We start from the raw sequence: 26,474 nt of genomic DNA on the forward strand, positions 1-26,474 counted from the left end.
ACTGGTTTTCCACACTGGGGCCAGAGATGCTGCCAATTTTCCCACTCTCCTGGATTGGTCTGGCCTATTGTGCCAGGGATCCTGCAATTTGCTTCTGACCTGTGTCTGAAAGTTTAATTGATGACCTACTGAGTCATTGTCCCACTGAGCCAGAACTGAGATGCCTCCTCTGCTGATCTGTGATATGGTTAAAAGCCCTCTGCTAGATTGCTCAAACTGTGCCAAGCTTCCCTTTCACAAAGGGAGATGGAGCTTTCCTGAAGTCCTTCTAAATAATCTTAAGCTGGAAAATTATTTCACTCCATTTTTTGTGAGTTGTTGCACTAAAATCTGTTTAGAGGCTTTGGTTGGGTTGTTTTTTGAGAGAAACTGGGGAAAGCACAGGCTTCCTGGGCTTTTCTACCATCTTGGCTCCAAGAATGTTTCATTATGGCTTTGAATGATCATTGAAATACTTGTATGCAGCAACAGCCAGTGCAATAACTCAAGCAGTTATTGAAGGGTATACTTCAAGATCTAAAACTTCTGCATGTTACTTGGAGTAATATATGTTCTTAATAATTATGGAATTAAAAATGGGGAGAGGGGAAGAAGCAATGAAATATATGTGTAAAGGGAGGGGAAAAAAAACAAGTTGATCCTATTTCTTCTGGTAAAAGTCAGGCATTCTGAGTGAAACTAGTATCAGTTGAAGTACAATCACATGATCATTGCTATCACAAAGAAATCATATCAAATATATTATTTGTCCCATGCCTTTTGCACACCACTATGCTTGGTAATTAATTAAACCTACCTAAGAAGTAAAAAGTCAAGTGTTGAATAGTTCTGTAGTTGCCTCTTCAGACTCTGCTTGTTTCCACTGGAGCTTTTGCCGTCCCTCCTGCTCCAACTGGCACTTCAGGACCTGTGCTGGTTCCTTAAAGTTCTATTTAGTGAGAATCACTGACTCCCAAAGGTTTGCTAAAAACAGCTCACTTTTTAAAAAAACCTTTTGTAAAATTTTCACTTGAGGCATTTATACCCTTGAAATAGATAAACACTACAAATTAGCCTTGATTTATTGTTTAGTTGATTGTCTAGGCTTAAGAAAGTGTGGGGGGAAATGTTAATAACATAGATTATATTTGAAAGTGTGGTGTTCTGTTTTGGAAAACTTGTGTTTAATCATTACCAGCACTTAAAGATCATCTAATATCACTTTTCATTTTAAAGAAATTGAGTTGTAATAATTCTTGGGTCATATAGATAGGAAGGAGAAAAGCTAGAATTAAAATCTAGGTCTCTGTCTCTAGGGTCACTGCTCAGTCTTCTTTCTCCCCTGGAAAAGAATAAATGAACATTGACTAAGCAGAGACACTATACTCAATGCTGGGGAGACAAAGTAGATGGGATTTTTAAAATGTGCTTTGCAGGTGATAGGCATTATGCTAAGCACTGAGTGATACAAAGAAGCATACATTTCCAACCTTTAAGGAGCCAGCATTCAAATATAGAAAATAAAATAAAAACAAACAATTAGGTCTATATATAGGGTAACTGTGTCAATGGAAAATATATTTGATGGACATCTGCTCTCAAGGACATGAAAACTGAATAATGAACATTATTACCTGTCTTCTGTTGAAACTCCTGTTACCCCAATTCTCTCCGCCCTGGTCTCTGACATCATCATCTAAGTTTCTCCAACCTATCCTAGCCTCTAGCTTCTAATCAATCATTATTATGAGGAATTCACTGAGCAGATAATGTGGCTTCGTTTTTCATTAGCTCCATAACTGATAATTTTGGGAGCTGGCACAAACATCGCCGTTGGAAGAGAAAGATTATGGGAGAAAAACTTTAAGAAACAGGGTCCTCAGGTGGAAGGGAAAGATCCTATGTTTCCCTGAAACTACTACTGTGGAAGAAACTGGGCAGGATTGGAGTAGGTGACAGCTCCCCAACTTTAGAGGATGTTAGGATCTTACCTGGTTGGTGTTAAGTCAACCTTTACCTTCATTGCATTTGGTTTTGTTTAGTACTCTCTAGGTCTACTGTACTGGGGGAAGGGTGGACCATATCCCAGAATCTTCCCCATATTCCTTAATATTAAAGTGGAAGTTGTCATTATAAGTGTCAGGAAAAGAACAAACAGACTTCTGGTGGAGGTTGCCTCCCTTGAGCTAAGGACACAAGAATATACCTGGGGTGTATTGGACTATCTTGGGACTGGTGCATAATGGTGAGAAGAAGAATCTCAAGACTAAATGAGTAAGAGATAATGGGGCAGTGGTGTGGGAGTGAAGGAGAATTGTAAGACAAGGATATGGGGAATGATATCAAAAATGTTGAAATGCCCCAGGTCAAAGTCCCAATCATCTCACCCTAGTTATGACTCTGATTCTCATAGAAGTACTTTCTAAGATTCTCTACCTGCTCTCTTTTCCTGCCCAGCCCTCTTTCTTCTCCATCTCTGTTGGTCCTTTGTGTCTTTATCCTTGAAAAGAAAAGAAAGGAAAAATAAAGCCACGCTGTATAAATAAAGCTTTCTTCCTCTACTTCATTTCCCATTCTCATTAGAAAAATATTCTTCTGTCTTACTGATGCTACTTATTATTTTCAGATCTCATGATTTTACAGAGCAGGGATGGGGTCTTTCATTTTAATCTAATTTTATTGTGGTGTCTCAGTCCAGACAGCTCTTCAGCTAATCTAATTCCCAATATTTACTCTGCTCATTGATGTTAGAAACCCTCTGTTTTCCTGGGGTCCCTCTGTTCTTTTCCTGATCCTTATAATCACCCATGATTTTCCCCAAAAGTCCTCTGAGAAACCTCAGCAATAGTTTTGCCACATTTTGCAGCAGTGGAAAGAGGGGTCTTATGTCTTGAGGTCTCCTCCCCTCTATAAAAAACAACAACAACAAAAAGCATTTTCTCTCCTCGGAGGAGAAAAAATGAGCAAAGTGTTTCAAAGCCCCAAGGTGTGAGACTGCATAGTTTCCTAATTAATGCAGGCCCCCAGTGGGGAAATCTAAAGCTTCACAGGACTGAAGGAGTTTCATATGATCCTCACTATGTTGTTGTTTTTGATAAAGCAAAATAAAAGAAGAAACAATCCTTGTTTCTAAGACACCACTGTTCTGTAGTCGACAGAGTTGCTTTGGTTCTAGCTTTGACACTTTATGATTTCTGATGGTTCAGAAGTATGTCCAAGTAGTTAACAATCCTGAAAACTTAAATCTGTTTGAGAACTAGAGGCTATACTTACTCCTCCATCTTTACATTCACATCTTCAATTTTTCAGCTTCTCCCCAGACACAGGTGCATCCCTAACAAGATTCCTGCAGAGACTTGTTTTCAGGCATTCTATGTCTATCTGGAACAAAGTCCCCTCCTCCTTTTTCTTCTTTACACCACCTTCTTTCTCTTTCTTGATCCACTTTTTTATTTTTCAGATATCCTTGTCCCTTCTACTGTCCCATCTTGAGAAATAGTATATAGGAATAGGGGCCAAGAGCACCGAATTTAGAATTAGTTTGGTGAGGTTGGCTTTAGTTTACTTGTAAAAAGAAGGGTTTGGTTTTTATGATTTGTTTTTATATAATAAACCAAACCCTTCATCTTAGAGAGCTTTAAATAATTGATCAAAACACTGACCAAACATGATTCCCAAGGACTAATAATGAAGCATGCTACTTACCTTTCAACATGGTGATGGGCTCAACATGCAGAATGAGGCACATATTTTGGACATGACAAATGGTGGAGTTCATGTTGCTTAACTATGCATAATTGTTACAAGGATCTTTCTCTTTCTTTTTTTCTCTTTCCTTCCTTCCCTCCCACCTTCTTTCATCAGTTGATTTGGATAGCTCTTTCTGGTGGACAGTAAGTTGGATCTAAAACTGAAAAAGAGAAATTGCACTTGGAAAAGTATTCAGTATTGAGTATCTTCAGATATTCTCTGCCACAGAAGCTCACTTTTTAAAATCAAGTGTCATGATTAATTACATAATGTTGTGATCTCAATAGAATCAAAACTCTGGGTGACATAAAGGGTAATGGAAAAGTATATGGTAGAGATAAGTAGGTTATGGTATATTGTCACTGGTAGGGACAAATAAATGAATGTAAGTGATCATAAAATAAGATGGACCTGGTGTAAAAATATACCTGGTGTACAAGAAGAGTTTAATAAATGCTTGTTGAATGACTATTTTAGTCATATGATGAAACAGAAAGAATAACAGATAGACTTTGTGAGTGTTACACTGATATCCAAACACTTTAAAAAAAAAAAAAAGATAAGTTTCCAACATGCAGAGGTGAACATAAGGTAATAAAAGAGGCTTCAATTATCACTTATGATAAAACAAAGTATGGGTATAGCTTCTTATTTATGTACTATGTTATCTTAAGCAAATCAAATCTCTTTGAGCCTCAATTTTCATCTATAAAGTGGAAATTAAAATACTTCCTCTTACTAATCACAAAGTATCGAATCAGAACTTCACTTTCAAATTGAAAAGGCTATATATGTCTCTCTAAATATACATATATACATACACCAAGATATATTGTAAATATATATTTTTATGTACATGTACATATGTATATATAAATGGCAGCTAGGTGGTACAATGGCTAGAGCACCAAGCCTGTAGTCAAGAAGATCTGAATTGAAATTCAGCTTCAGAGACTAACTGTGTGATCCTGGGCAAATCACTTACATCCTATTTGCCTCAGTTCCTCATCTGTAAAATGAGGAGAAAGAAATAGGAAATTACTCCAATATCTCACATCCAGTGTCCATGGGGCCACAGAGTCAGACATGACTGAATGATAAAACAACAATATATGTAGATATACATATACATAATATAGATATGTATAATATATGTGCACACATACATATATGCATGCATATGTTTGTATAATATATGTACACACACATGTGTGTGTCTGAAAATGGAGTGTTTTAGCTGCTGCTTTATTTGCTGCAACATAAAAAATGGGCCTTAGACCAGAAAAAAATTGGGTCCAAGTTCCCTCTTTTACACATTTATGTTGACTCTGTGAAGTAAGACAAGTTTAAGGTGTGGAGAAGAGTACCAGACTACATTAATGGAAGCACTGGAGAGTTCCCCACATCAATAACACCACAAGTATGATCCCTATCCCTAAATTGCCCAGAATGTGTGTATTGCTATGAAATATGCTTAATTTTAAGAATAGGTACATTGAATATAAGAGTTCTCTCTATATGAGGCAGTTAAGGGTGAATATATACCAGTCTTAGAATTAAAGGTGTAAGTAAGGCATGAGGGTCCATAGAAAAGACCATATTAGGGGCAGTTAGTCCCTGGAGTCAGGAGGACCTGATTTCAACTCCAATCTCACAATCTTACTAGTATTTGACTCTGGGCAAGTCACTTAACCCTAGTTGCCTCCAAAACAAACAAGCAAACAAACAAAACTAAACTAAAAATGAAAAAGACCATACTATAACAGGGGTCCTCAAACTTTTTAAATAGGGGGCCAGTTCACTGTCCCTCAGACTGTTGGAGGGCAGGACTATAGTAAAAACAAAAACTTTGTTTTGTGGGCCTTTAAATAAAGAAACTTCATAGCCCTGAGTGAGGGGGATAAACATCCTCAGATGCCGCATCTGGCCCGTGGACCATAGTTTGAGGACCCCTGCTAGGTGGTATATTGATATTATGTACATAAGTGTTCTTTATCCATAGCTAATGAGTATTGTGGTGAAAGCAGCTAACTAGAGATTGCTTTTGGTATTCCTATGAAGAGAATTGTTGACTACTTATTACAGTTCTGAAGATAGGTTGGTTTAGAGATTATCTCTGGCTTTCCTTTATTTTTGCCTTCCCTCCTCTAAAGTCTTAAATTAATGATTCATCTCAATATAGAAGTCTCAGGAAAATCTGAGACCTTAAGGCCCACCAGCTAAGTACAAGCAGGGAAGATACTTGAGCAAGCTGCAAAGGCTTTGAGTACAGGTCCAATGACAACTTACAGAGTGATAAATCCTTCTGGTCCAGTAACTCTCAAAGACCATTTATTGAATGCTTAGAGAGCTGCAGTCTGTGTCAGGAGAAGTACTACTCATATAAAATAAATCATGGAGCCAGGCTGGGAGGCATTAAACATTCCATAATTAGCATTATCACAAATCACTACTGCTAAGGAAGATGATTGATGAGCATTTGGCAAAGGTGATAGCTGAGATCTAACACAATTGCTTAATGTATGCACATATATGTAAATACATATATATGTATACACATGTGTGCATGCATATGTGTAGATGTGTGTATATGTATGTTTTGTGTGTGTTTGTATATATATACACATACACATGACATATACATACACATAGAAATATAGATGAATATGAAATTTTTAAACCTCCCATTTATCTAGAATCCAAACAAATTTCTGTCAACAAACAGAATACTTTCTCCTCCCAGGATTATATAATAATAATTCAGATGCATGGGGACCCTGAAGCTGATCTAGAGCTAGGGGTAGGCAAGGTAAATAACTCCTCAGAGCACGACAACTGAAGAACACCACAAAAAGAAACACATTTTGATTTCCTTTTAATAAACAAATCTTTAATATAATGAAATCCTGAGCCATGTAGGTATTGATTTGGTGATCAATTAAAATCTGATGTTAGGTCTAATACCCTAATACCCTATTGCAATTCTCGGGTAACCTCAAATGTTAAGTTTGACCAAAGTAAACAAGTCCTATAAGGTCCTGCCAACCAGAAAAGGGTTTCTAACATGGACCCAGTGATGTACTTCATATATCTGTTGTCTGAAAATCAGTCTAGCTAAGTTCAGACTTATCACCAGAAGAAAAGCCCTCATGTTATTTTTCCCTCCATATAACAATTCATGAAATCACCTATTAAGGTGTGGAGGGATAGCCATCAGCATGGGTCGGAGGAGGGAAGAAACAAATGAAATTATAAACCATGGAATGTTAGAGCTACAAAGGGAGAAGCTCTTTGAGAGCAAAGACAATCTGAATTTTGTTTTTTTATTCTTAGTACTTAGCAGTTTCTGGCACATAATTAAGTCCCTACTCAATGCCTATTTGGACTAAAAGGGTTAAAGTAACTTCTCCAAGGTCACTAAAAATGTTAGTCACTGAGCCAGGCCATTATGATCATAATGGAATTAGGTTAGAACTAGGGAAAGGGACTTTACTAACCATATAATGCAATCCCTTCCTTCAATGTATAGAGAGAGCTGTTTCTTTTGCCTCCCAAGCCTGAGCTTCTCCCATTACATCATGACATCAGAATGTGCAACAAGAATTCAAAGTTCAGCAAAAAGCCTTTAGATGACAAGTTCATACGACTTTTGAACCCTTTTTAATGGCTAATAAGCGCTTTGGAAAAGTAGCTTTTGTATATGCCTTTGTGTGTAAATATTTCCCCAAAAGAATGTAAGATCTTTGAGGGCAGGGGTTGTGTCAATTTTACTTTTGTATTCCTGGCATCCAGAACATTATAGGAGGTAAAGAGGGGAAAGCACTTATTAAGCTCCTTCAGAGTACCTGGCACTATGCTAAGCACATGACAAACATCACATTCTAAGCACTTAACATATTAAGATGCTGTTAACAATTTGTATAAATGGTATTCTAAGTGGCCCCCAAATCTAAACAGGTCTTCACAAAGAATCATAGTTGTAAAGGACCTCAGAGTCCAATTAGTACAATCAATGCTTAAATAGAATCTTCTCCACAACAGTCCTATGTGATCACCCAGTAATCAGTCCAGTATTATGTGCTAGAGTGAGAGAGTTCAAAGCTTTGGAGTGCTATTAAAACTCACCCAGAGTCCCAGTTCTACCAAAGCACCTGAAATGCCTCCTCAGTTATCAGAATGACAAAGTGTAAGCTTTTATAGTCTAATTCTTTTTAAACTGGCCATGATTTATGGCTATTCTCAGTTTACCTAAATATTTAATCAAACGGGGTATCCTGGATAAACTACCATGCATTGTCATGAAATTAAATTCATTTGGAAATCTTGTTTTTTACAGTTCAAATGATCAATGCCATTTAGTTTCGATATGACTGGACTAGGACAACTTAAATTATACACATATGGATAAAATGCTGAGTCTGGATTTGGAAAGCATGAGTTTAAATCCAGCCTTAGAAACTAAGTTGCTTCTAAGTCAGTCATTTAGCATCTACAAAATAATAGCATAATAATAGGATAATAGCACCAACCTCTCAGGGTTGTTCTGAAGTGAAATTTTTGTAATGTGCTTTGCAAACTTTAAAGTACTATACAAATGATTATTATTGCTTCTACTACATTTCCCAAATCCCTAAAACATCCATGGAGTGGCTTTAAACAGAATCATCTTTTATTTGCAAAAGACAAGAGTCATAAATAGCTAGGCAGAATCAACCCATGCTTTTATTTTCATTGCATATAAAAATTTCATATGAAGGTATTTGATGTACAGTACTATCCCATGGGCTGTAAGAGAGGCTAAGAAACAGGAGAATCATTTGTAATGGTCACATACAAGTTGCCACTCTGAAGACAATACCCAAAGGAAAAACCAAATTAAAAAACAATGAAAACTGTCCAGGACTTTGTTGGTTTGTTTCTTTGTAATTATAGTGTCCCTTTTTATACTGTTTAAAACAAAAGTAGTCAAATTCCTTTGGGCCAGGGCTGCTAAAATCTACAGTTTGTGTCAAAAAAAAAGGAGGCTCTGTTTTTCCTTGAAAAAGAATCTCTCCTTTCACTGAACAGTCACATGTTTCAAGGGCTGGGCATCAGTGGTAGGAAGAAGATCTACCCACATCTAACACTGGGAAATTCATGCAGCACTCAGGAGTTGGCCACCAGAAATGGTTAAATTCCAAAATTTCTAAATACCAGCTATATTGAAACATGTTTTAAAGATGAGTCCTTTTTACTTTGTGCATTTCTATTCTATGTAACCTCTGTGAGCAGACAGATTCACATACATAAAAGGGCAGGTTTAGCTGCTATTTACTAGAGAAAATTCCTGGGCTCTAAATAATGATAATAATCTTTACTATATGAGGAAATAATGGTTAAAGAATAACAGCTCTTGGAAGATAAAAAAAAATAGCTATATGTAGATATAATTTGTGATTCTCATTTCACTTCATATTCATTTTCCTATGTGCTCTTGAAATCAAGAAAGTTTGTTATTGTTAGCTTTCTAGTGTGTTCATCTTGTAGTGTTTTAAAATAAGGGAATGATTTAAAAGGACTGATTAAAATTGTTCCTGATCAGTTGTTGTAGAATCATGTCTACAATGCTGTTTATTGCAAATAGAAGCTAATAGTTCAAAAGGGGGTTGAACTTTTCAAGGTTGGTTGTGATTTTGTAAAAACTGACTATTGCTCATGATCTAATCAGTTAAAAGTAACCTGGTTGGAATGCCCAGCCCTAGCCCCACTGTTACCTTACTTTCAAATGCAGCAAAACAGAAGATAATATTATTTAAAGTTAAGGCACAGCCCTGGGACCAAAGACCTGCAGCTGTTTGTTTTTGTTTTTTTGTTTTTTTAATTTATTTATATAACTTCTTTTATGTATTTTATAGTTTTCCTTGAATCTTCCATAAACAAGCTCTAAGGTGACACAGACTATGTTACAGAAGGAAAAAACATGTACAGTAAGTATGTATACACACCATTCATTCTCTCACCAAGAGTTTCCAAATATACCAACACCACCCAGTCATGGGGGATGTTTTAATAAGAACTGATAATTTACAATCAACATTACAGTATGTACATTACAATAAATACATGGTTGTAAACAGACAAACAAGACTGTATTACAGGTAAGGTCATTTGGTGAGAAAAAAAATATGGCACAAAAAAATAAATAATGCATTCAAAAATTACCATAAAGCTTTCTGTAAAATCCATTTCATTCAAGTTTTTTTTTTTTCTCTTTGCCATTTGTTCTAACTATACTATCTCATCATGAATTTTAACAATAACATCAGGAAAACAATGAAAATAAAAACAGTATTACTGTGTTAAGTAACTTGCAAGCTAAAATGTACTTGTTTTAGGCAAACTTGGATTCTTTCCTTCCCCATACAGTACCCAAATGTTCCCCTTTCTTATGCATTAAAAAAAAAGCCACTCATAGAAGGAATTATTTTTTTTTTCCTTCTAAAGTAGCCATGTGCTATTGGAGCACACTTTGGCAAGAAGGGGGGATATAAAGAGGATTGTACGATGCATTAGATCCTAGCTCTACGCTGTTAGGCCCTTTCAAAGGAATGATTGTCCATCTGTGGTTATCTTTCACAGCATGGGGGCATTTTTAAAAGTACTTTTTTTCCTTTAGTGCAGCTATACAATTGTTTCAGGTCTGTACCTGTTTAGGTACTTATATTGCTTCTTTAAAATTACAGGCACTCTGTGGGGAAAAAGCCCTATGGATTATGGGGATGAAAGGGACATGCTGGAAAGAGAAGAAACCACAGACAGAATCATGAGGAAGCTCTGTCTGTCTGTCCTTCCTTCAGTAAATAGAAAAGACCTTTTTCAATCTCTGAAGCCCAAACAGAAAGCAAGAACAAAATGCTGTAGGTGGAATCACTGCTCAAAGAGAGCAAGATTGGAGATCTTTATTTTGCTTATTGTTGTGGGGTAAGGGATACATAGAGAAAGGGGTTGATAATCACTTAACTGGCTATTAGACCAACTGCAGGGAACTCTCTCTACCAGAAAGGTGCTATGTAAACATCAGGATGGCTCTCTGGATGGAAGCCAGAGAGAAACTGCCCCAGTCTCAGCTAATACAAGCTGTTGGAATTATTCTCCAAGTTTGTGATCTACTCACTTCTCATAGTGGTCCTTGTTCTATTGGATTTTGTTTTATTTTTTTTAATCCTATCACCGAGAACCTTTGTTCTCCCCTTTCTCTTCTATTTTTAGATGCTCTTTAAAAACAGAACTTGAAAGGAAGTTTACAGTTTAAAAAAAAGTCAAATCATTCCAGGGTTATTCAGTTATCACTTTGTACTTCAACCTATCAATATCTCAAATCTCAATGAAATTTCCAAGGGCTGAACCAAGCAGAGATACCTATCCTTTTCCAGTTTTCTAAGGTAGGACTTTAATGTTCTTTATGAGACCCAAGGGGTCTTTCTCTACCTTCCCAAGGTTATTGCTGATAAATTGATCACCTTCAACCCCAATCATCACCAATTCCCTTCCCTCAGGATTGGCATAACTAAGAATTAGTAGATTTCTTCTCCCTTTAGCATTTGTTGCCAGATAGAAGCCCTTTTCTAGATTTAGCATGGACTTAAGAAATCTGGCAGGTAGTAAATGTAATTACAAGTTTTTCTTAGCTTTCAATTCAAATTGATGTGGCTTTAAATCTTCCAGCATAAGTCACAGAAACCAAATCAGCCAGCATATGAATACTTCTAAAATTCCAAATGATTGCCTCATTCCCTAGACTCTTTCTCTGGAAATTTCCCTTTGAGTTCCAAACAGTATACAAAACTGGGCCATTCTATATAACAAAATTTCTTTCTAAAGCATGATGATTCCAATGCCCTGATCAAACAGACCTTTTCTACTTGGACAAAGGTTCTAAGAAGTTTTGAAGGAGCCTGAGACTACAGCAAAGCCTCCCTCTCAGGACAGGTAGCTGGTTGTAACAGAATATGAACATGAAGCATCATCCATTTTAAATCTTAGTTCTTGTGCATTTTTGGAAAGGTTCTATGTCTTGTTTAATACACAACTGAGAAGGTTTATCTCTACCAACTTTGCTCCACAACCAACCAACTAATGCTTCTGTAAATTCTACTTTTGGAAAAATTAGCCCACTGCTGGGCTATAGAACCAAGGTTTGTTTGCTCTATGCTATGAAGGATAGTGCTCAGGAAAGATAGGATTCTGATCATTTGGGGGGGAAATATTAAAGGAAAACCAAAGTAAACTGGATTCTATCAAAAGGGTCTACTTCAACTCAAGATTTTTGTTTTTATGGAAGTCATTGGTATATAAAACAATGAATTGCTACAGATCAGTTAATTGCTATGAACTCTAAGGTGCAAAAAAAAAAAATCTTAAATTATAATTATTTATCCAGTGTAGCACAGATCTGTACTGAAAACTTGCAAGTTACTCTTTAGGGGAAAAAATAGCCAGTGGCAGATGAAGTTCTGAACATATTATTTTTAAATAGGTGATACCTCAATACATTTAATATTAATAAAAGTAAGCTCTACAAAAGATCTTGTTTTACATATCATACAAAATGTAGAGGTCAGTGTAGCCCTTTGAGCCACACTGTTCAGTCATATATAACAGGAAGACTTGAAATTAGAAAATTTTGCAATTTCTGCGGCTCATCTTCCTCCTGGTAACAGACTCGTGCTGTGTCTCATCACACCTTGTTTCCTCCATTAGAACCTCAGTTTGCTCTGGTTGTATTCTAAAAACTTCACAAAACTTCATGTCATGTAATACCATCTTATTTCCAAAAATAATAATAATAATAAAACAAAAGAAAATAAACAAAAACAAAACGAACCCCAAACCAAATCAGCCTTTGGCTGACAAGCTATATACTCCCATGAAAACATGGTGGAGCAGCCTGGCTGCTGAGTCAGCCCTACCAAGCTGAGATCTTGTGAAAATGCTTTCATGAGTACATCCCCCTGTTCTGAAGCTGTGGAGGTGAAAATCCTGGTTACGATATTCCTGAGTGCCAAGCTGAGTAATCAGGGTCAGTTTTGTTCAACAGACGTGTCCTGGCAGATGACAGGTGTGACTATGGTTGTGGCATGTGACATGCACTTTGGAAACCATTTTCTACTTTTTTTTTTTCTGTTTAAAAAAAAAGAGAAAGTGAAAAGTCTTCATTCACACTGTTTGTTACGTATCAGGGGAGTGCTCGTGTTCTATTGCACAAGATTCTGCCGGACCTGCCTCCTCCTCCTCTTCCCCCACTGCCTCCTCCTCCACCTGCTCATCAAGAGGGATTTCAGTGGACTCTGAGTCTTGGGTACAAAGAGTTTTGGAGTCACTGCAGCTGGTGTCTTCCTCCACCGGACTGCCACTGTCCTTTTCGGTGTCTGACTCGCCATCCTCCTCCAAAGTCAGTTCAAACTGAAATTTCTCAGTCTGTCCTTGCCTGCCTTCCTCCTGGTCATCAGGGGCAGGAGAAGGACTCTGAGGAATTGTGCTCTGGTACCATTCACGATTGTCCTCCAACGTGTCCAAGATGTCCTGGGCATCGGGATGTACGAGGTCTGCCCACGTTTCCCAAAGAGGATGAACAATGTAGTCTATGAATCCCACCTGTGTCAAAAGAGGTGAGACAGAAATTATTAGTCAACAGGAAAGAGAAGGGAAAAAAAAAACATTTGGATTATGGCCTCCAACCCCCATTCCTTTATACTCCAAATATCATAGCCCCATTTCAAGGAACACCATTTAAGTATTTCACAGGTGAGTGAGTGAGGGTACTAATGCCACATAATGAATCAGTCTATCCATCAATAAATATTTATTAAGTGCCTACTATATTTCAGGCACTGTGCTACCCTGTTAAAACTATCACTAGAAAACATCATCCAAACAAGTCAAATCCTCTTATAAACATTTAATAGTTTATTATGTAAGATATATTTATAATAATTAAATATTTATTAAATAGCCAAAGGCTAGCATGGATCTCTTCAGTCTACATTTCAACTATCCTCTCTATTTCCACAAAAGATAAGTATTCCAAATATTCCATCCCACCAGCAGCAAATTCAGCTCCATTGCTTCAGGAAGCATAACTAAGCACTGATAATTCTTTTCTGTACCTAGTAAAATCAACAAGCATCATTTGTTCAGAGCCTATAGTGTGCCAGACAAAAAGTGAAATAGAATTTGTCTTCAAGAAGAACATATTCTATTGAGGGAAACAGACATATACATACACAAAGAAGATGGAAGGTACATTTGTGCATACATTTATGCATGGGGGAGGTAGGATAGCTTTAAGTAAGCTTTATGTAGAAAGAGGCACTTGAATGGTCTTGATGGATAATGAAAATGTTAAAAGGCAGCAAAGAGGAGGAAGCACATTCCAGGCATGGGGGAAGCCATGGGAACAAAAGCACAGAAATAAGAGAACCATGTATAAAAAATTGTCAAAAGTCCAGTTTTGTTGCATCATGGAGTGTGAAACAGTAATGAGCAATAAGGCAAACATGGGGCCAGATTGAGAAGAGATAGAATGCCAAATAGAGGTATTTATGTTTGTTCCTAGAAGTGATAGGGAGTCACTGGAAATTATTGGCTAGTGTTGGGAATATGGTCAACTCTGGGCTTAGGGAAATCACTTTGGAGGACTGGAAAGGAGAGAGGCTTGAGACAAGATCACCAATTGGACCAAGTGGGATTCAGGACTAATGCCTTTTTCTTCTCTTAATGAATGAAAAGGAGGAAAAATGATTATGCAAAAATCAGCTTGCTTACAAAGGAAAGTTCATGTTTTGGGGTCTGTAGATGAGGAGAGCAACCCAGTGTTAAGGATTTAAATTCTAGTGCTGGCCTCCAATGATATATTTCAAATGGATGATTACCTGTGACTTTTCTACTGAGGCATTGTGCTTGTCACACATGGGACTTATTTCCATTCCCCGTTCCCGTTCCCGGTCTCCCTGGCGGAAAAACTCCTCCATTATCCTGTCTGTCCATTGTCGGTAGAGCTGAAGAGGCTTCGTTGGATTGCTTAGATCTGCACAGTGCACCATATTCTGTAGGACCTAAAATAGATAAACACATTCTCTGCTCAGCACTGGCTGCTTACACTGGGAAATCAAGTTTTCTTTTCCTCTGTTGGCACATTCAATGACTGTGAAACTTCAAAATACATGTAGTGTAAGATTTCTTATGAATAGCAAAACCATGATGTGTCTGTGTGGTGTTCACACTTGCATTAATAGACACAAGTTATCCCACTTCTGCTGCAGCTAGATATGCTGAGGGAGAAAAGCTGATGGGTCAGAGATGTTTATATGGTTGGAAAAAGAAACTGAAGTAAATCCAAGAGATACTTCAGATTTTTAGGAATAAGATCCTGGAGATGGATCTTGCTTTGAATCACAAAATAGCGAGAGGATAAAGAGAAGGGATGAACAGAGAGAATTAAATTGCAATCTTACCTGAATCCTATCTGAATAATTATCAAGAAGAAGAACCCCAGAGCTTGTAACTTTCTTAGTTTCGACCATAGTTTTCAAGTCAGCCAGTAGATTCATGTGTTTAGACATGTCTGTTGCAAGTACCTTAACAAAAAAAAGAAAATATTCTATTGAAAAGTATGTAACAAAACCAGTAAGATTTCTTTATACTCTTTTGGAAGGCAAGTTTTCTTTTTCTATGTGTTTTCTGGAGACCAAGATAATCACAGGGGCAATCACTATATGAAGAAATTAGTCACAACATAAGGGGAGATTCACCTTGCTGCAGCAAACCATTCAGTAAGGCTGTGCTAAGCACTTCTGCTGTGGAAGAAGTGATAATAATGTACATGATAAATATTCACATTTGCTTTGCTATTTCTATCATCCACTGGATTAGGAAAATGTGAATGGAATGTAAAGCTATGTAACTGCCCCAAGACAATTTAATTCTCACTATATAGAACTGTGGAGACACTAGGTCTGACAACTTGAGCTAACTATACTATATGCTGAAATATATACTATGTGCTATACTAGATACTAGCCATTCCATGGAAGACCATCCTCACCTTCAATGGACTCGAAAGTCTGGATACAGACTTTACTTAATATCTGCCCCTCTCTCATTTAAGAAAATAAAGGGAAAATAAAAACAAAAAACCTCTGACTTAAGTGAAGTTTCCAATGAATCTACTTCTGCCTAGGGAAGGAAAGTTTTACAATATACAAAGGCAGGAAAAAAATTAAATGTGAGTTGCTCATGGAATGGATAACAGATTTAATAATGAAAAAATAATGATTTTCTCATTCAGTTGTTTGTCCTGACTCTTTGTGACCCCCATTTGGAATTTTCTTACAGTGTAGTTTGCTATTTTCCTCCTCAGCTCATTTTACAGATGTCAAACTGAACAAGATTAAGTGATTTGTCCAGGATTGGAATGTTAGGAAGTATTTGAGGCCACATTTAACCCTGTCTTCATGCCTCCTAACCCAGTTCTCTATCCCCTGAGTCATCAGCTGCCTCTAGTGTTATATGAAATGATAATAATAACAATAACTGCATTTATTAAAGATTTTATTAAGCACTAAAGGCCTGCAAAACACTTCATATATATGTTTACATGTATTTATACATACATATAGAATCTCATTTGATCAAAGAATTACTAACTGGAAAAAAACTAAGGTGATAGTATAAATATGAAATCTCAACAAATCTACCCAAACAAAAAGTGAACTACAAAATCATAGGAGAGCCTGGACCTGGTTTAGCAGCAGTTGGTGGAAAAAGACATGGGTCACGGAAGAAGTACTAGTAGACTTCCACACCAACCTGAGTCAAGAGTGTATGTCAAGGAAGTCAAGAAAATGTTCCAATCTAACTTAGCCCACACTAATAGTAATGGGGCACCTCAAATAGGGGACATATACTGAAATCTGTATGGGTTAAAGCACTGCTGGAGAAGAGTGTTAAATTCTAGGTACACTCAAAAAAAAAATTAAGGCATATACTATGGATCAGAATGTTAAGAGCTCCAAAAACCCTATAATAAGAATGTGTGTGTGTGTGTGTGTGTGAAAGAATCAAAAGAACTAGGGTGAAAGAAACTTAGGGTGAAAAGCTAACAGTCTTCAAATATCTGGCATGGTACAAAAGGGATTAGGCTTCTAATCAGATTTTGTATAGTTCCAGGGAGGAGACATGGAGTCGGTGGATGGACATTAAAGAAAGCAGATTTCAATTCAAAATAAATAATAATTATAGCTGTCCAGCAATGGAACAGGTTACCTTTATAAAGGTTGCAAACTCCTTCCTTCTCCTGTAACTTGAAAATTCCATGTAGAATGTGGATAATAACTTGTCATGTATTGGGTAAGAGGCTGGACTAGAGATACTCTTGTAAAGTCTTTTCCCATTTCAAGAGCCTAATAATTTAAAAGTATGAATTTTCCATACAAATGATCACAGTCTAATTGTAGGAGGAGGACATAGTCACATACTGCTCCCTGGGCTTTCTTGGCCATCCTTAGGGAATAAAATCTGAATGATGAATTATCCCCCATTTTTGTTTTAAACAATGGCAGGTCTGCTGACTGTAGAAAACTCATCACAAGAAATAACTATCAGGCAGCCTCAGCCGGCATCCTCCAATGGAAAGAAAGGACAAGCACAAGTTTGGAAAAGATTGCTACCCAGGATTTCAGGAACTACATTGTCTCCTAACTCTAAATAGTTTGACCCGAGACATTAGTATAATCTGTCATTCTGTTTCTGTCTCCTTAGGAGATGGAAGCATTACTTACAATGTCAATAACCATCTTCCTTAATGATTGTCTTTGCTTTTTGGTCAAATTCTGGAAAATGTCACAATTTTCCTCCTGCAGCAACTTGAAGCCCACAGCTAAATGATGGTTCTCCAAGACTGATGAGTCATTGTACATCAAGGCAAGTTCAGAATCTGAAAGAAAACCATGAAGCAAAAAGATAAATGTAGCTTATTTCCAAAATGCATGCTTTTTATTTTTTTCAGATGCTGATCTGCTTTGAGGTTATTAGGTCTGTCCCTCTCTCCTCAGCATTCCAGACTGAAAATCAGGTTATGGCTTCACCTATTATTGCCATAACAGAACAGAGAAGAGAATACCAAGTAGTGGAAGGACTCCTGGACTTGGACTCAGAAGGTCTGAATGTTAGTATCTATCCTGGTGACTAGCCTGGTAGCACAGAGCAAGCTAGTTGCTTTCTCTTGAACTTCACTTTTCTGTCTATAATAGGGGAGTGGACTAGATCATCTCTAAGGTCCTTTTTTTCAGTTCTACAAACAAACAAAAAAACAAAAAGCCTGTGGTAGCATAAGTCCTATGTGATAAGACATTATTGATGTTATTTTTAATTTTTGCAAGAAAACATAAAATGAGTTATTTTGTCTCTGATCACTAGGGAGAGAATCTTAATGAGTTTATGTACAATGGAGGAGACATGCAATTCAGGGGCTTGTAAACCACATATTTAAGGAATTTAAATAGTTGTTTTGAATATTTAAGTGTTAATGTTGACTTTAAGATTTTTTTCTCTATCATTTTAGACACTTTTCAAATGTAAGCTTCAACCACTATTTGTACTTGTTCTTACAAGGATGATGACAGGGATGGTAAAGCACTTCTATACCCTATACTTCTATATTCACTGGGCTTCACAGAGGGAGGTTCTTTCTATGACCTCATTCTTCTTTGTGCTGCAATCACTCTCCTGAACATATGAATATTCTGCATAAAAAAAATCCTACATAAAGAAACCCTTCCATAGCTAGATCTAAGATGATGGATGTGCATAAAACAAACAATAAAACACTATCAGTGAATACAGCATTCTTTTCTCTTTAGAACAGTGAAGGAGGAGGGGTCATGAAAAAGTTCCACTAACAATTCATATTAGCACCTTCTCTACAATTTACAATCCTTGATGGTTGCCTGGGACATCTGGAGATTAAAGGACTAGAAGAAACATACTATAAGAAATTAAATACCCACTTAAAATATCACTACAGTTTGTTCAAATCTGAAACAAAACCCAAGAAAACCTTGAATTGTAATTCAACCTCATTGACATTCTTCTCAGAACTGTTTCCAATATTTAAGAATATACCAAATTTAATAATGCATTTCATAAAAGCAATAACATAGTCATAGGCCATTCATTAGACTTCTAGCTGACTTAATTTCTTACATTTGAATGGCAATAAATAAAAAAAAAAATTGGTGTGACTGAAACTGCCAATGCCTTTTAATAAATCTTAGTTTTCAGTGCCATTCCCCTCATTAGGTCATAATGTACTCTTACATAGAATACTTAAATAGTTTTATGCTATGCCTTCCAAGATCTGTTCCTTCTAATCCAGCTTATATCTTAACATGTAGCATTAAGCTTATCATTCTTTAGCCTGGCACCCAAAATCTTCTAGGCAATGAGGATGTAAGCTCCTTGTTACGAGAAATTGTTTCATTCTTATGTCCCCCAGTGCCTGAAACAAAGTAAGCACTTAATATATATTTGATCATTGATCTTATATGGGTCACACTTAACTTTCCACTTAATAGTATTCCCTTTCATATATTTTAAACTGCAAATAACCTTGGCCAACTCAGTATCCCCATAAGTGTTTGACATTATTTCCATCTTCATGTCTTTATCTACATTTTTTAATCTACTTAACTTCACTCTCTGGATGTTGAAATCCTACATATTCTTCAAGGCCAAGATTAGATGCCATCTCTTCCCATTAGTATTTCCCTTGTCCCTCTAGCTAAAATTCTCTCTCCTTCTCTTAGCTACAAACAAGGCTATGAGAGTTATATGATTACTTTGTAGTGTCATTATTGTACATGATCTTATTTTCCTTACCTAGATTCTAAACTTATGAGAAAGGATATGCATTTAATTCATGTGTGTTCTGTCTACAAAGTGGGTGCATTAAAAGAAAATACACAATCTGAGACTATTTGTATAGGGAGAAACATTTTGTACCATTTAGCTCCAGAGAGGAGAAATAGGGTCAGTGGATAAACATTAGACAAAACAGATTTCAGCTCATTATAAATAATAATTAGAACTGTTCAATAACAGGACACCTTAAAGGGCTCTGAGATCATCACTTCATTATCCCCACGGCATAATGATTCATGACACAGTTCTGTGAGATGAGCATTTGGGGCAGTGAGGCTTGCTCACAATGAGTGAAAGCTTACAATAAGGAAAACTAAGGGCCACAAAGAGTTGTTGGTATTTTTTAAAAGCTATATTGGGGAAAAGACAAAGGATAGTGTTGCTGCTCAAGGTCAATGGGATGATGAGCACAGATAACAAAAGGTAGGACAATTCAACTCTTATTTTGCTTCTTTTTTTTCTTTTTTCTTCCAAGAAGAATAAACTTTGGACTGGAAATGAAAAGACAAAAATGGCTCACAGGGAGTTGAAGTACACAGCGGTGGCAGAAGAACCCCTGGTTCCCCTATATGAGTTCAAGTGACCAAGACTTGATGTAGTTGCCAAGACCCTGTTTATGATTTTTAAACGGCTATGATGAATCACAGAGTAAGAAAACTAGAGAAAGGCTGAATTTCAAAAATTGTGTGCACTATAAGTTTGATTCTGGGCAAAAATCTTAAGACATATTATTAAAGGGATTTTTAATGAACATTAAGAAAAGCAAGTACTGATGACAGAAACAACTCAGCTTCATCAAGAACAAGTCATGTCAGCATGACTATATATCTCTCTCTCTGTTTTTGACAATTACTATAATAGTAAGATAAATAGTCCCAGATTGCCTGTGTTTTCCTCCTCGATGCTGTTAAGTACAGTTTACCTTGGTTTAATAAAGCATTTGAGAAAATCAATCATGCTACTCATAAGACAGAGAGATGTGGGATAGACAATGGTATAATTAGATGGATTTAGAATTGGATGACTAGTTGGCTAAATCCAAAAAGCAATCATTGCTGCTTGAATGTAAAATTAGAAGCTATAGATAACAATAAGAGGGGAAGAATAGCTAATAATGATGGAGTCTGGGTCCAAAAAAATTATGAGACTAGAACATGGGGTAAAATCTGATAAAATGAATCTAGTTAAAAATCAATTTTACCAGTATAATAAGGGAAGTATCTGGCAAATATTAAAAGCCTAATTTTTAAAAATTTTTTTCCTCATCAATTCATATAAGATAGGGAAGATATAGCTAGATAGCTATTGATCTGACAGCTGAAACCATATCTCAATATGGACTTCAACTCAATATGAGTCAACATATTATAATACGGCAATGAAGGAGACAGCTTGGACTAGAATAGTTAGTAGTGCTCTACTATGATCTGGTCAGTCTATATTTAAAATCCTACCAGTTGTAGGTGCCATGTTTTGAGAAGGACAATGATAAGTTAGAGAAAAAGTTTCAATACTTCTGAATGATTGTTATAAAGTTTGGAGTTTGAAGGTGTTCAAATTATACTGGCACATGTCCCAGCACATTGAAAGGTTTTACATAAGAAGAAAAGATAGATGAATAGTAGAGAGGGTCTGCAGGATAACAACTAGAATGGTGAAAGACCTCAAAATCATATCTATGAGAACTAGCTGAAGGAAAAGGAACTCAATATCTTTAAACTATACCAGAGAATCCTGGGGGGAGGGTATGTGTGAAATATGTATTGAAGGTAAAAATTACTTCCACAAAAGCTACTTCCTCTGAAACAGCAGAAAAGACAGAATTTTAAAAGACAAGTAAAAAAAAATCATATATAGTAATAGAGCTACTCAAAAGTGAAAAGGAAAGGAATGAGGGAATGTAGTGCCTAATATATACCAGCACAATGTTAAATGCATCATAAATATTGCATTGTTTGATCTTACTGACTCATGAAGTATTGAATTCCCCAAGAAAAACTGGATGAATATGTTTTAGAATTATTTTAGGAGGGCCTTTAAGTGGAAGGAGAAGGGATATGGGTTGGACTACATGGCTAAAGAATCACAGAATTTCACAGTTGGAAGGGACCTCAAATCTTACACTGATGATCCTGAATCATCAAGTAAAGATTGAATTGTATTGAATTAAAGAAAGAAGCCACATGCTTCCATATTTTCTTTGAAATCCTTTGGCACTTAGTCATAGATACATATATGCAAGGTACTGTGCCATCTGCTAGAAATAAAAAGACAAAAAACCTATTCCCAGACTTAATAAAACAAACATTCTACTGAGAGATACAATATTTAAACAAATAATTAATTACAAGATAGTTTGAAAAGTGAGGTAGCACTACTAACCAGGGTGACCAGGGAAGGCTTCTTATAGAAAACAGGGCACTTTTGCTAAGCTGGGAAACAAGCTAATAGCTCTAAGAGACAAATGAAGTTGGGATTTAGAAGTGAGTGATGGAGGGAATACAAGTAGCCCAGTTGGGTCAGAAGATGAAGTGTATGAAAAAAGAGTGCTGAAATACTCAACCTGTGTATAGTAAGTGGTTCTTCCTATGAGCTGAGGATACAACACCAAAGAGTCTCTACCTTTAAGGAAACTACATTCTATTAGGAAATTGACTCACAGAGAGGTTGAATGATTTTTCAAAAGTCACTTAGCTATTTATTGTCAAAATTATGTACTCCCTGCTCTTGGTTTAGTGTTCTTTTCACTGTTATTATATCATTATCTCTATAATCATTGTTCAAAGAGAAACCATGAACATGAAACCCATGAATAAAAAGGGTTTACTGTAAATTTAAATCAACCACATAATTCTGATATTTGGACTATGACATCATGAATTACAACTAACCCAATAGGGTACCCATTGTTATTCAACATGGCCAGCAAGCCCTCTTGGTGATTCACTTTTTTAAAATGCCATTTCTATCAGTAGTCAAAATTTGCAGTATTTGCAAACAACTCAAGTATTCCATTATCCATATGATTTTTTTCCAGTCTTATTATAGATTACTTCCCATTCAAGTATTCAATTTATGTATAATCAAAATAATCTCTCCTATATTAGAGTAATATTTTTGTACTGCTATCTATAGGCAAAATTGAATGCTGAATATAAAACAGGATACAATGCAAAGAACAATGTATTTGAAGTCAGAAAAAACAGGTTCAAAACTTCTCTACCACTTAATCCCCTTTGTGATTTGGGTTCCTGTAACCCAGTTTCCTCATTATATAATTGAGAAAGTTGGACTAGAAGGATCCTTTCTAACTCTAGATCTCTGATCCTACTGATTCTTAGCTGACATTTTCTTTTAAAGATCAAAACTCATTTTACAGAGGTGACAGTTAAAGTTTGAACAAAAAGTGAACCTTCAGTCAGTTCTTATTTAAATGTCAATAGAATCCCATAATTGCTATGAATTCTCAGGAAAAACAAAACAAAACAAAACAAAAAAAAAAAAAAAAACCACTGGTCACAGATGTGAAATAAAGCATTATAAGACCCATAAAGTATCTTATAACAAACTTATTTTTTTTCTTGCGTTGCTTTGAGCTACTATCCTATGGTAATACTATATTGTTATTTATAAATTCTCAGGAAAAGGATTATTCACATCTGCCATTCCTAAATAGTTTGAATAGTAAATGGTGTTCTGTGCTCCAGTCACCTCAGTTTATTTCTCTGCCAGGCTGCTGAAATGCACTTGCTATCAACACATCTCAAAAATTTGGTGACATTCCCAATCCTCCTTTTTGTGAGTGAGTCACTAAATTGCATTTTGCTATAGGGTAGCCCTGAGGCTATTAAATGATATAAAAATAGATCCAAATAATCCCACAGGTATGCCATAATCCATTCCAAAACAAGGCTAAAACTGAAACTCTATCTTTAAATTTGGCTGCATTGGTTAGTAGGAAGGGTGAATTCCTAGGAAGACATTGAAAATGCTGTAAATATGTATATGTGGGTTATGAGAAGACTACAGATTACTCATAGAAACGAAAGTCAGGGAATACCAAAAATTTATGTAAATCTTTCTAGTTCATCGATAGGAACTAGGTCATTTAAAATTGTTTTACATTTTAGCTTCCTCTGGCTCAGTAGGAATAATAGGAGCTGGAAGATTAACTAATTCACCATTTCAGTTTACTAATTTGAAACACCACAGGAATATAACTTCTTCTATGACTGAACATCCTTTTATAACATTGTCATTTGAACATCCTCTGTAGAGGGAATTTCTGCATACCATGCAGGAAAAATACCCTGGAGATAGATAGACATCCTTATGGCACTGTAGAAAGAAAAATGAATTGGGAGTCAGAAAACCCAGGACTAAATCTTGGTTCTGTCATTTATGATTTGTATGACCTTGGATAAGACATGTCTGGGCTAAGGTTTCCTTTGATGTAGTGATGGGGTTGAGCTGAATGATTTTTGAGAATCTTTACAATCCTAAATTAATCTTCCCATGATGTCTAAGATCCCTTCCAACTGTAAGGTCTCGATTTCTGATGGATATGATCTACTCAGGACAGATTGCATATCCATAAGAAAATTATTTGTTAATAAAACGAAAAAAGAGAAACGTTTTCTTGTCCTGTCATGACAAAAGTACCAAATTGGAAGAATGCTAGAGTTTAACTCTAGAGTTAAAACTCTAGAGAAAATGAAATAAAGGACAAAATTAATATGAATTCTCTAATTTCATTTTCCATTTGGGCCAAATTTCCAAATCTGCACATTTTTAAGCAGCAGCTCTTGTGTCTGAATCTATTCCCAGGCTTTCCACTCGTGAATAAGCAACTATGGGAAAACAACAACAACAAAAAAACAACAGCTATTTAGAAAGGGGTGCCAGAATTTACCTCTTGCTAGCTCTGGTTCACATTGTGTGTCTAGTACAGAATGAAAGTAATTTACATAATTAAATTACATAAAAATAAAAATGCTTAAACACCATTGGTCATATGCTTCAAAAAGCAGGACCATGCACAGGCGTATAGAAAGTAGTTGATTTTTCTCATTTTCTACATAATTATTCTAAAATACCTAACCATTAATAATAAAATCCTCATATCTTGCTTATCTTAGAACATCCCCTTCCCTCCTCATCCCCCCAAAAAATAACCAAAATTGACCATACATACTTGTATTAATCAGGAACTGGTTTGACACCCCAGGGTGATCCACATCATGTATTGCACTAGCAAAAATTGCTGCAAGAATCTCCAAATCTGTGAACACTGCCTGGAAACCCAAATATAGATAAAATATTAGTGATTTAGGTAACAAGACTGACAATTGATTGGTGGACTGAAAACTGGATTTCCCAATAAGAAGATAGAAACTTCAAATATTTTAATGTCATTATAGGAATAAGGTAGAAAAGGTCTCTTTGGCCTATGATCATTTGTAAAATTTCAATAATTTTACACTGCCTAATTGACAGGGTTTTTATGAGAGAAGTGTTGGGTAAATCTGAGTGATGATTGTGATGATAATAATGCATACCTACATCTTTAACTTTATTCTTGGGGGAAAAAATTTCAACTCCTTTTTGTGGTACTCAATGATGAAATTAATATATTACCAACAATTTGATTTTCACAAAAAATAGTTTAAATTGTAAGGACGTTTTCTAAAATGCTCCTATATATATTCAAAAATTATAATAGAAAATCAATGTATTATTTTCTGTTGTGATAGTAATAGTACTTTAATGAGAAACACTATAGAGAAAACATATAGACTAAATACTACAGAATGAAAACTTTAGAAGCAAAAAATTAACAAAATAATTAGAATTGTCTTTTTCTTTTCTTTAAAAACCATTTGGAAAAGTAAATTTCTTTACAATTTATTCTTATATTTTAAGCTCTTCAGCAACTGGCCCCATCACTACATTTTTACTTTGTTTTACTCCCCTCCATATACATTGTAATCTAGCAACATTAGTCTACTTTCCCTCACTGGTAACATACCTCATCTCCCATCCATGCCTTTGCCTTGAAAGCTCTACTTCCTCACTTTTCTCTCTTAAAATTTCCCTTTTTTCCTTATAGATTAAAGCCCATTCCCATATCTTTCCCTATCTTGCTAGCTATTCGTAACTTCTCCTTTGATATATTTTATCTTATATTTACTTATTTACATGTTGTCTCCCTGATTAAAATGTGAGCTTCTTGAGAGCAGTGAATGTTTCTGACTATCTTTATATTCCCAAAGCTTAGTACCATGCTTGGCATTAATTAATACTTCTTGTCTTAGCTTGATTATTTAAAGAATGTCTTATTCTAAAGTATTCTAAGGTTACTTTTCTCAATACATTTCATAGAATGAATAAGGCATTCATTGCTTATTCACAATCTATAAAATATTAGGATTAGTGAAATGTAAATTAAAACAACTTTCAGAAAGTACTTCATATCTATCAACTTGACTAACAGGACAGAAAAGGAAAATAACAAATGCTGGTGGAATGTATGAAAATAGGGACATTAATGTACTGTTGGTGAAGTTGTGAACTGGTTCAAACATAATTCTATGAAATTATGTATAAAGGACTAACAAACTATGCTTACCCTTTGACTCATCCATACTGTTATTAGAATTCTGTCTCAAAAAATTAAATAAAAGTGAAAAAGACTTATATATACAAAATATTTATAATAGTCTTTTTGTAAGGTCTAAAAATTGGGAACTGAGGGAATATTCAATTGGGGGATGGCTGAACAAGTTGTG

General features: G+C 35.8%; 1 protein-coding gene and 1 long non-coding RNA gene across 10 annotated transcripts in view; both read right to left on the reverse strand.

Moving 5' to 3' along the window:
* Nucleotides 1-799: 799 nt before the first annotated feature.
* LOC116423226 lies at nucleotides 800-3,995 on the reverse strand. Its single transcript, XR_004233734.1, has 3 exons — nucleotides 3,685-3,995; nucleotides 2,416-2,479; nucleotides 800-1,469 (listed from the first exon to the last, which is right to left on the reverse strand). It is a non-coding gene; the product is annotated as an uncharacterized LOC116423226 (long non-coding RNA).
* A 4,434-nt stretch (nucleotides 3,996-8,429) lies between these two features.
* The window catches only part of PDE4D (phosphodiesterase 4D), a 1,062,771-nt gene continuing 1,044,726 nt past the window's right edge, over nucleotides 8,430-26,474 (reverse strand). For all 9 annotated transcript variants that reach the window (XM_031948468.1, XM_031948542.1, XM_031948614.1 and 6 more), the window contains 5 exons: nucleotides 24,881-24,980; nucleotides 17,547-17,701; nucleotides 15,222-15,344; nucleotides 14,640-14,822; nucleotides 8,430-13,362 (listed from right to left, as the gene is read on the reverse strand). In XM_031948468.1, the coding sequence (XP_031804328.1) occupies nucleotides 12,937-13,362; nucleotides 14,640-14,822; nucleotides 15,222-15,344; nucleotides 17,547-17,701; nucleotides 24,881-24,980 (987 nt within the window). In that variant the 3' untranslated portion in view covers nucleotides 8,430-12,936. The remainder of the gene's footprint in view (nucleotides 13,363-14,639; nucleotides 14,823-15,221; nucleotides 15,345-17,546; nucleotides 17,702-24,880; nucleotides 24,981-26,474) is intronic.

The sequence above is a fragment of the Sarcophilus harrisii genome, chromosome 1, assembly GCF_902635505.1.
Source record: "Sarcophilus harrisii chromosome 1, mSarHar1.11, whole genome shotgun sequence".
NCBI lineage: Eukaryota > Metazoa > Chordata > Mammalia > Dasyuromorphia > Dasyuridae > Sarcophilus > Sarcophilus harrisii.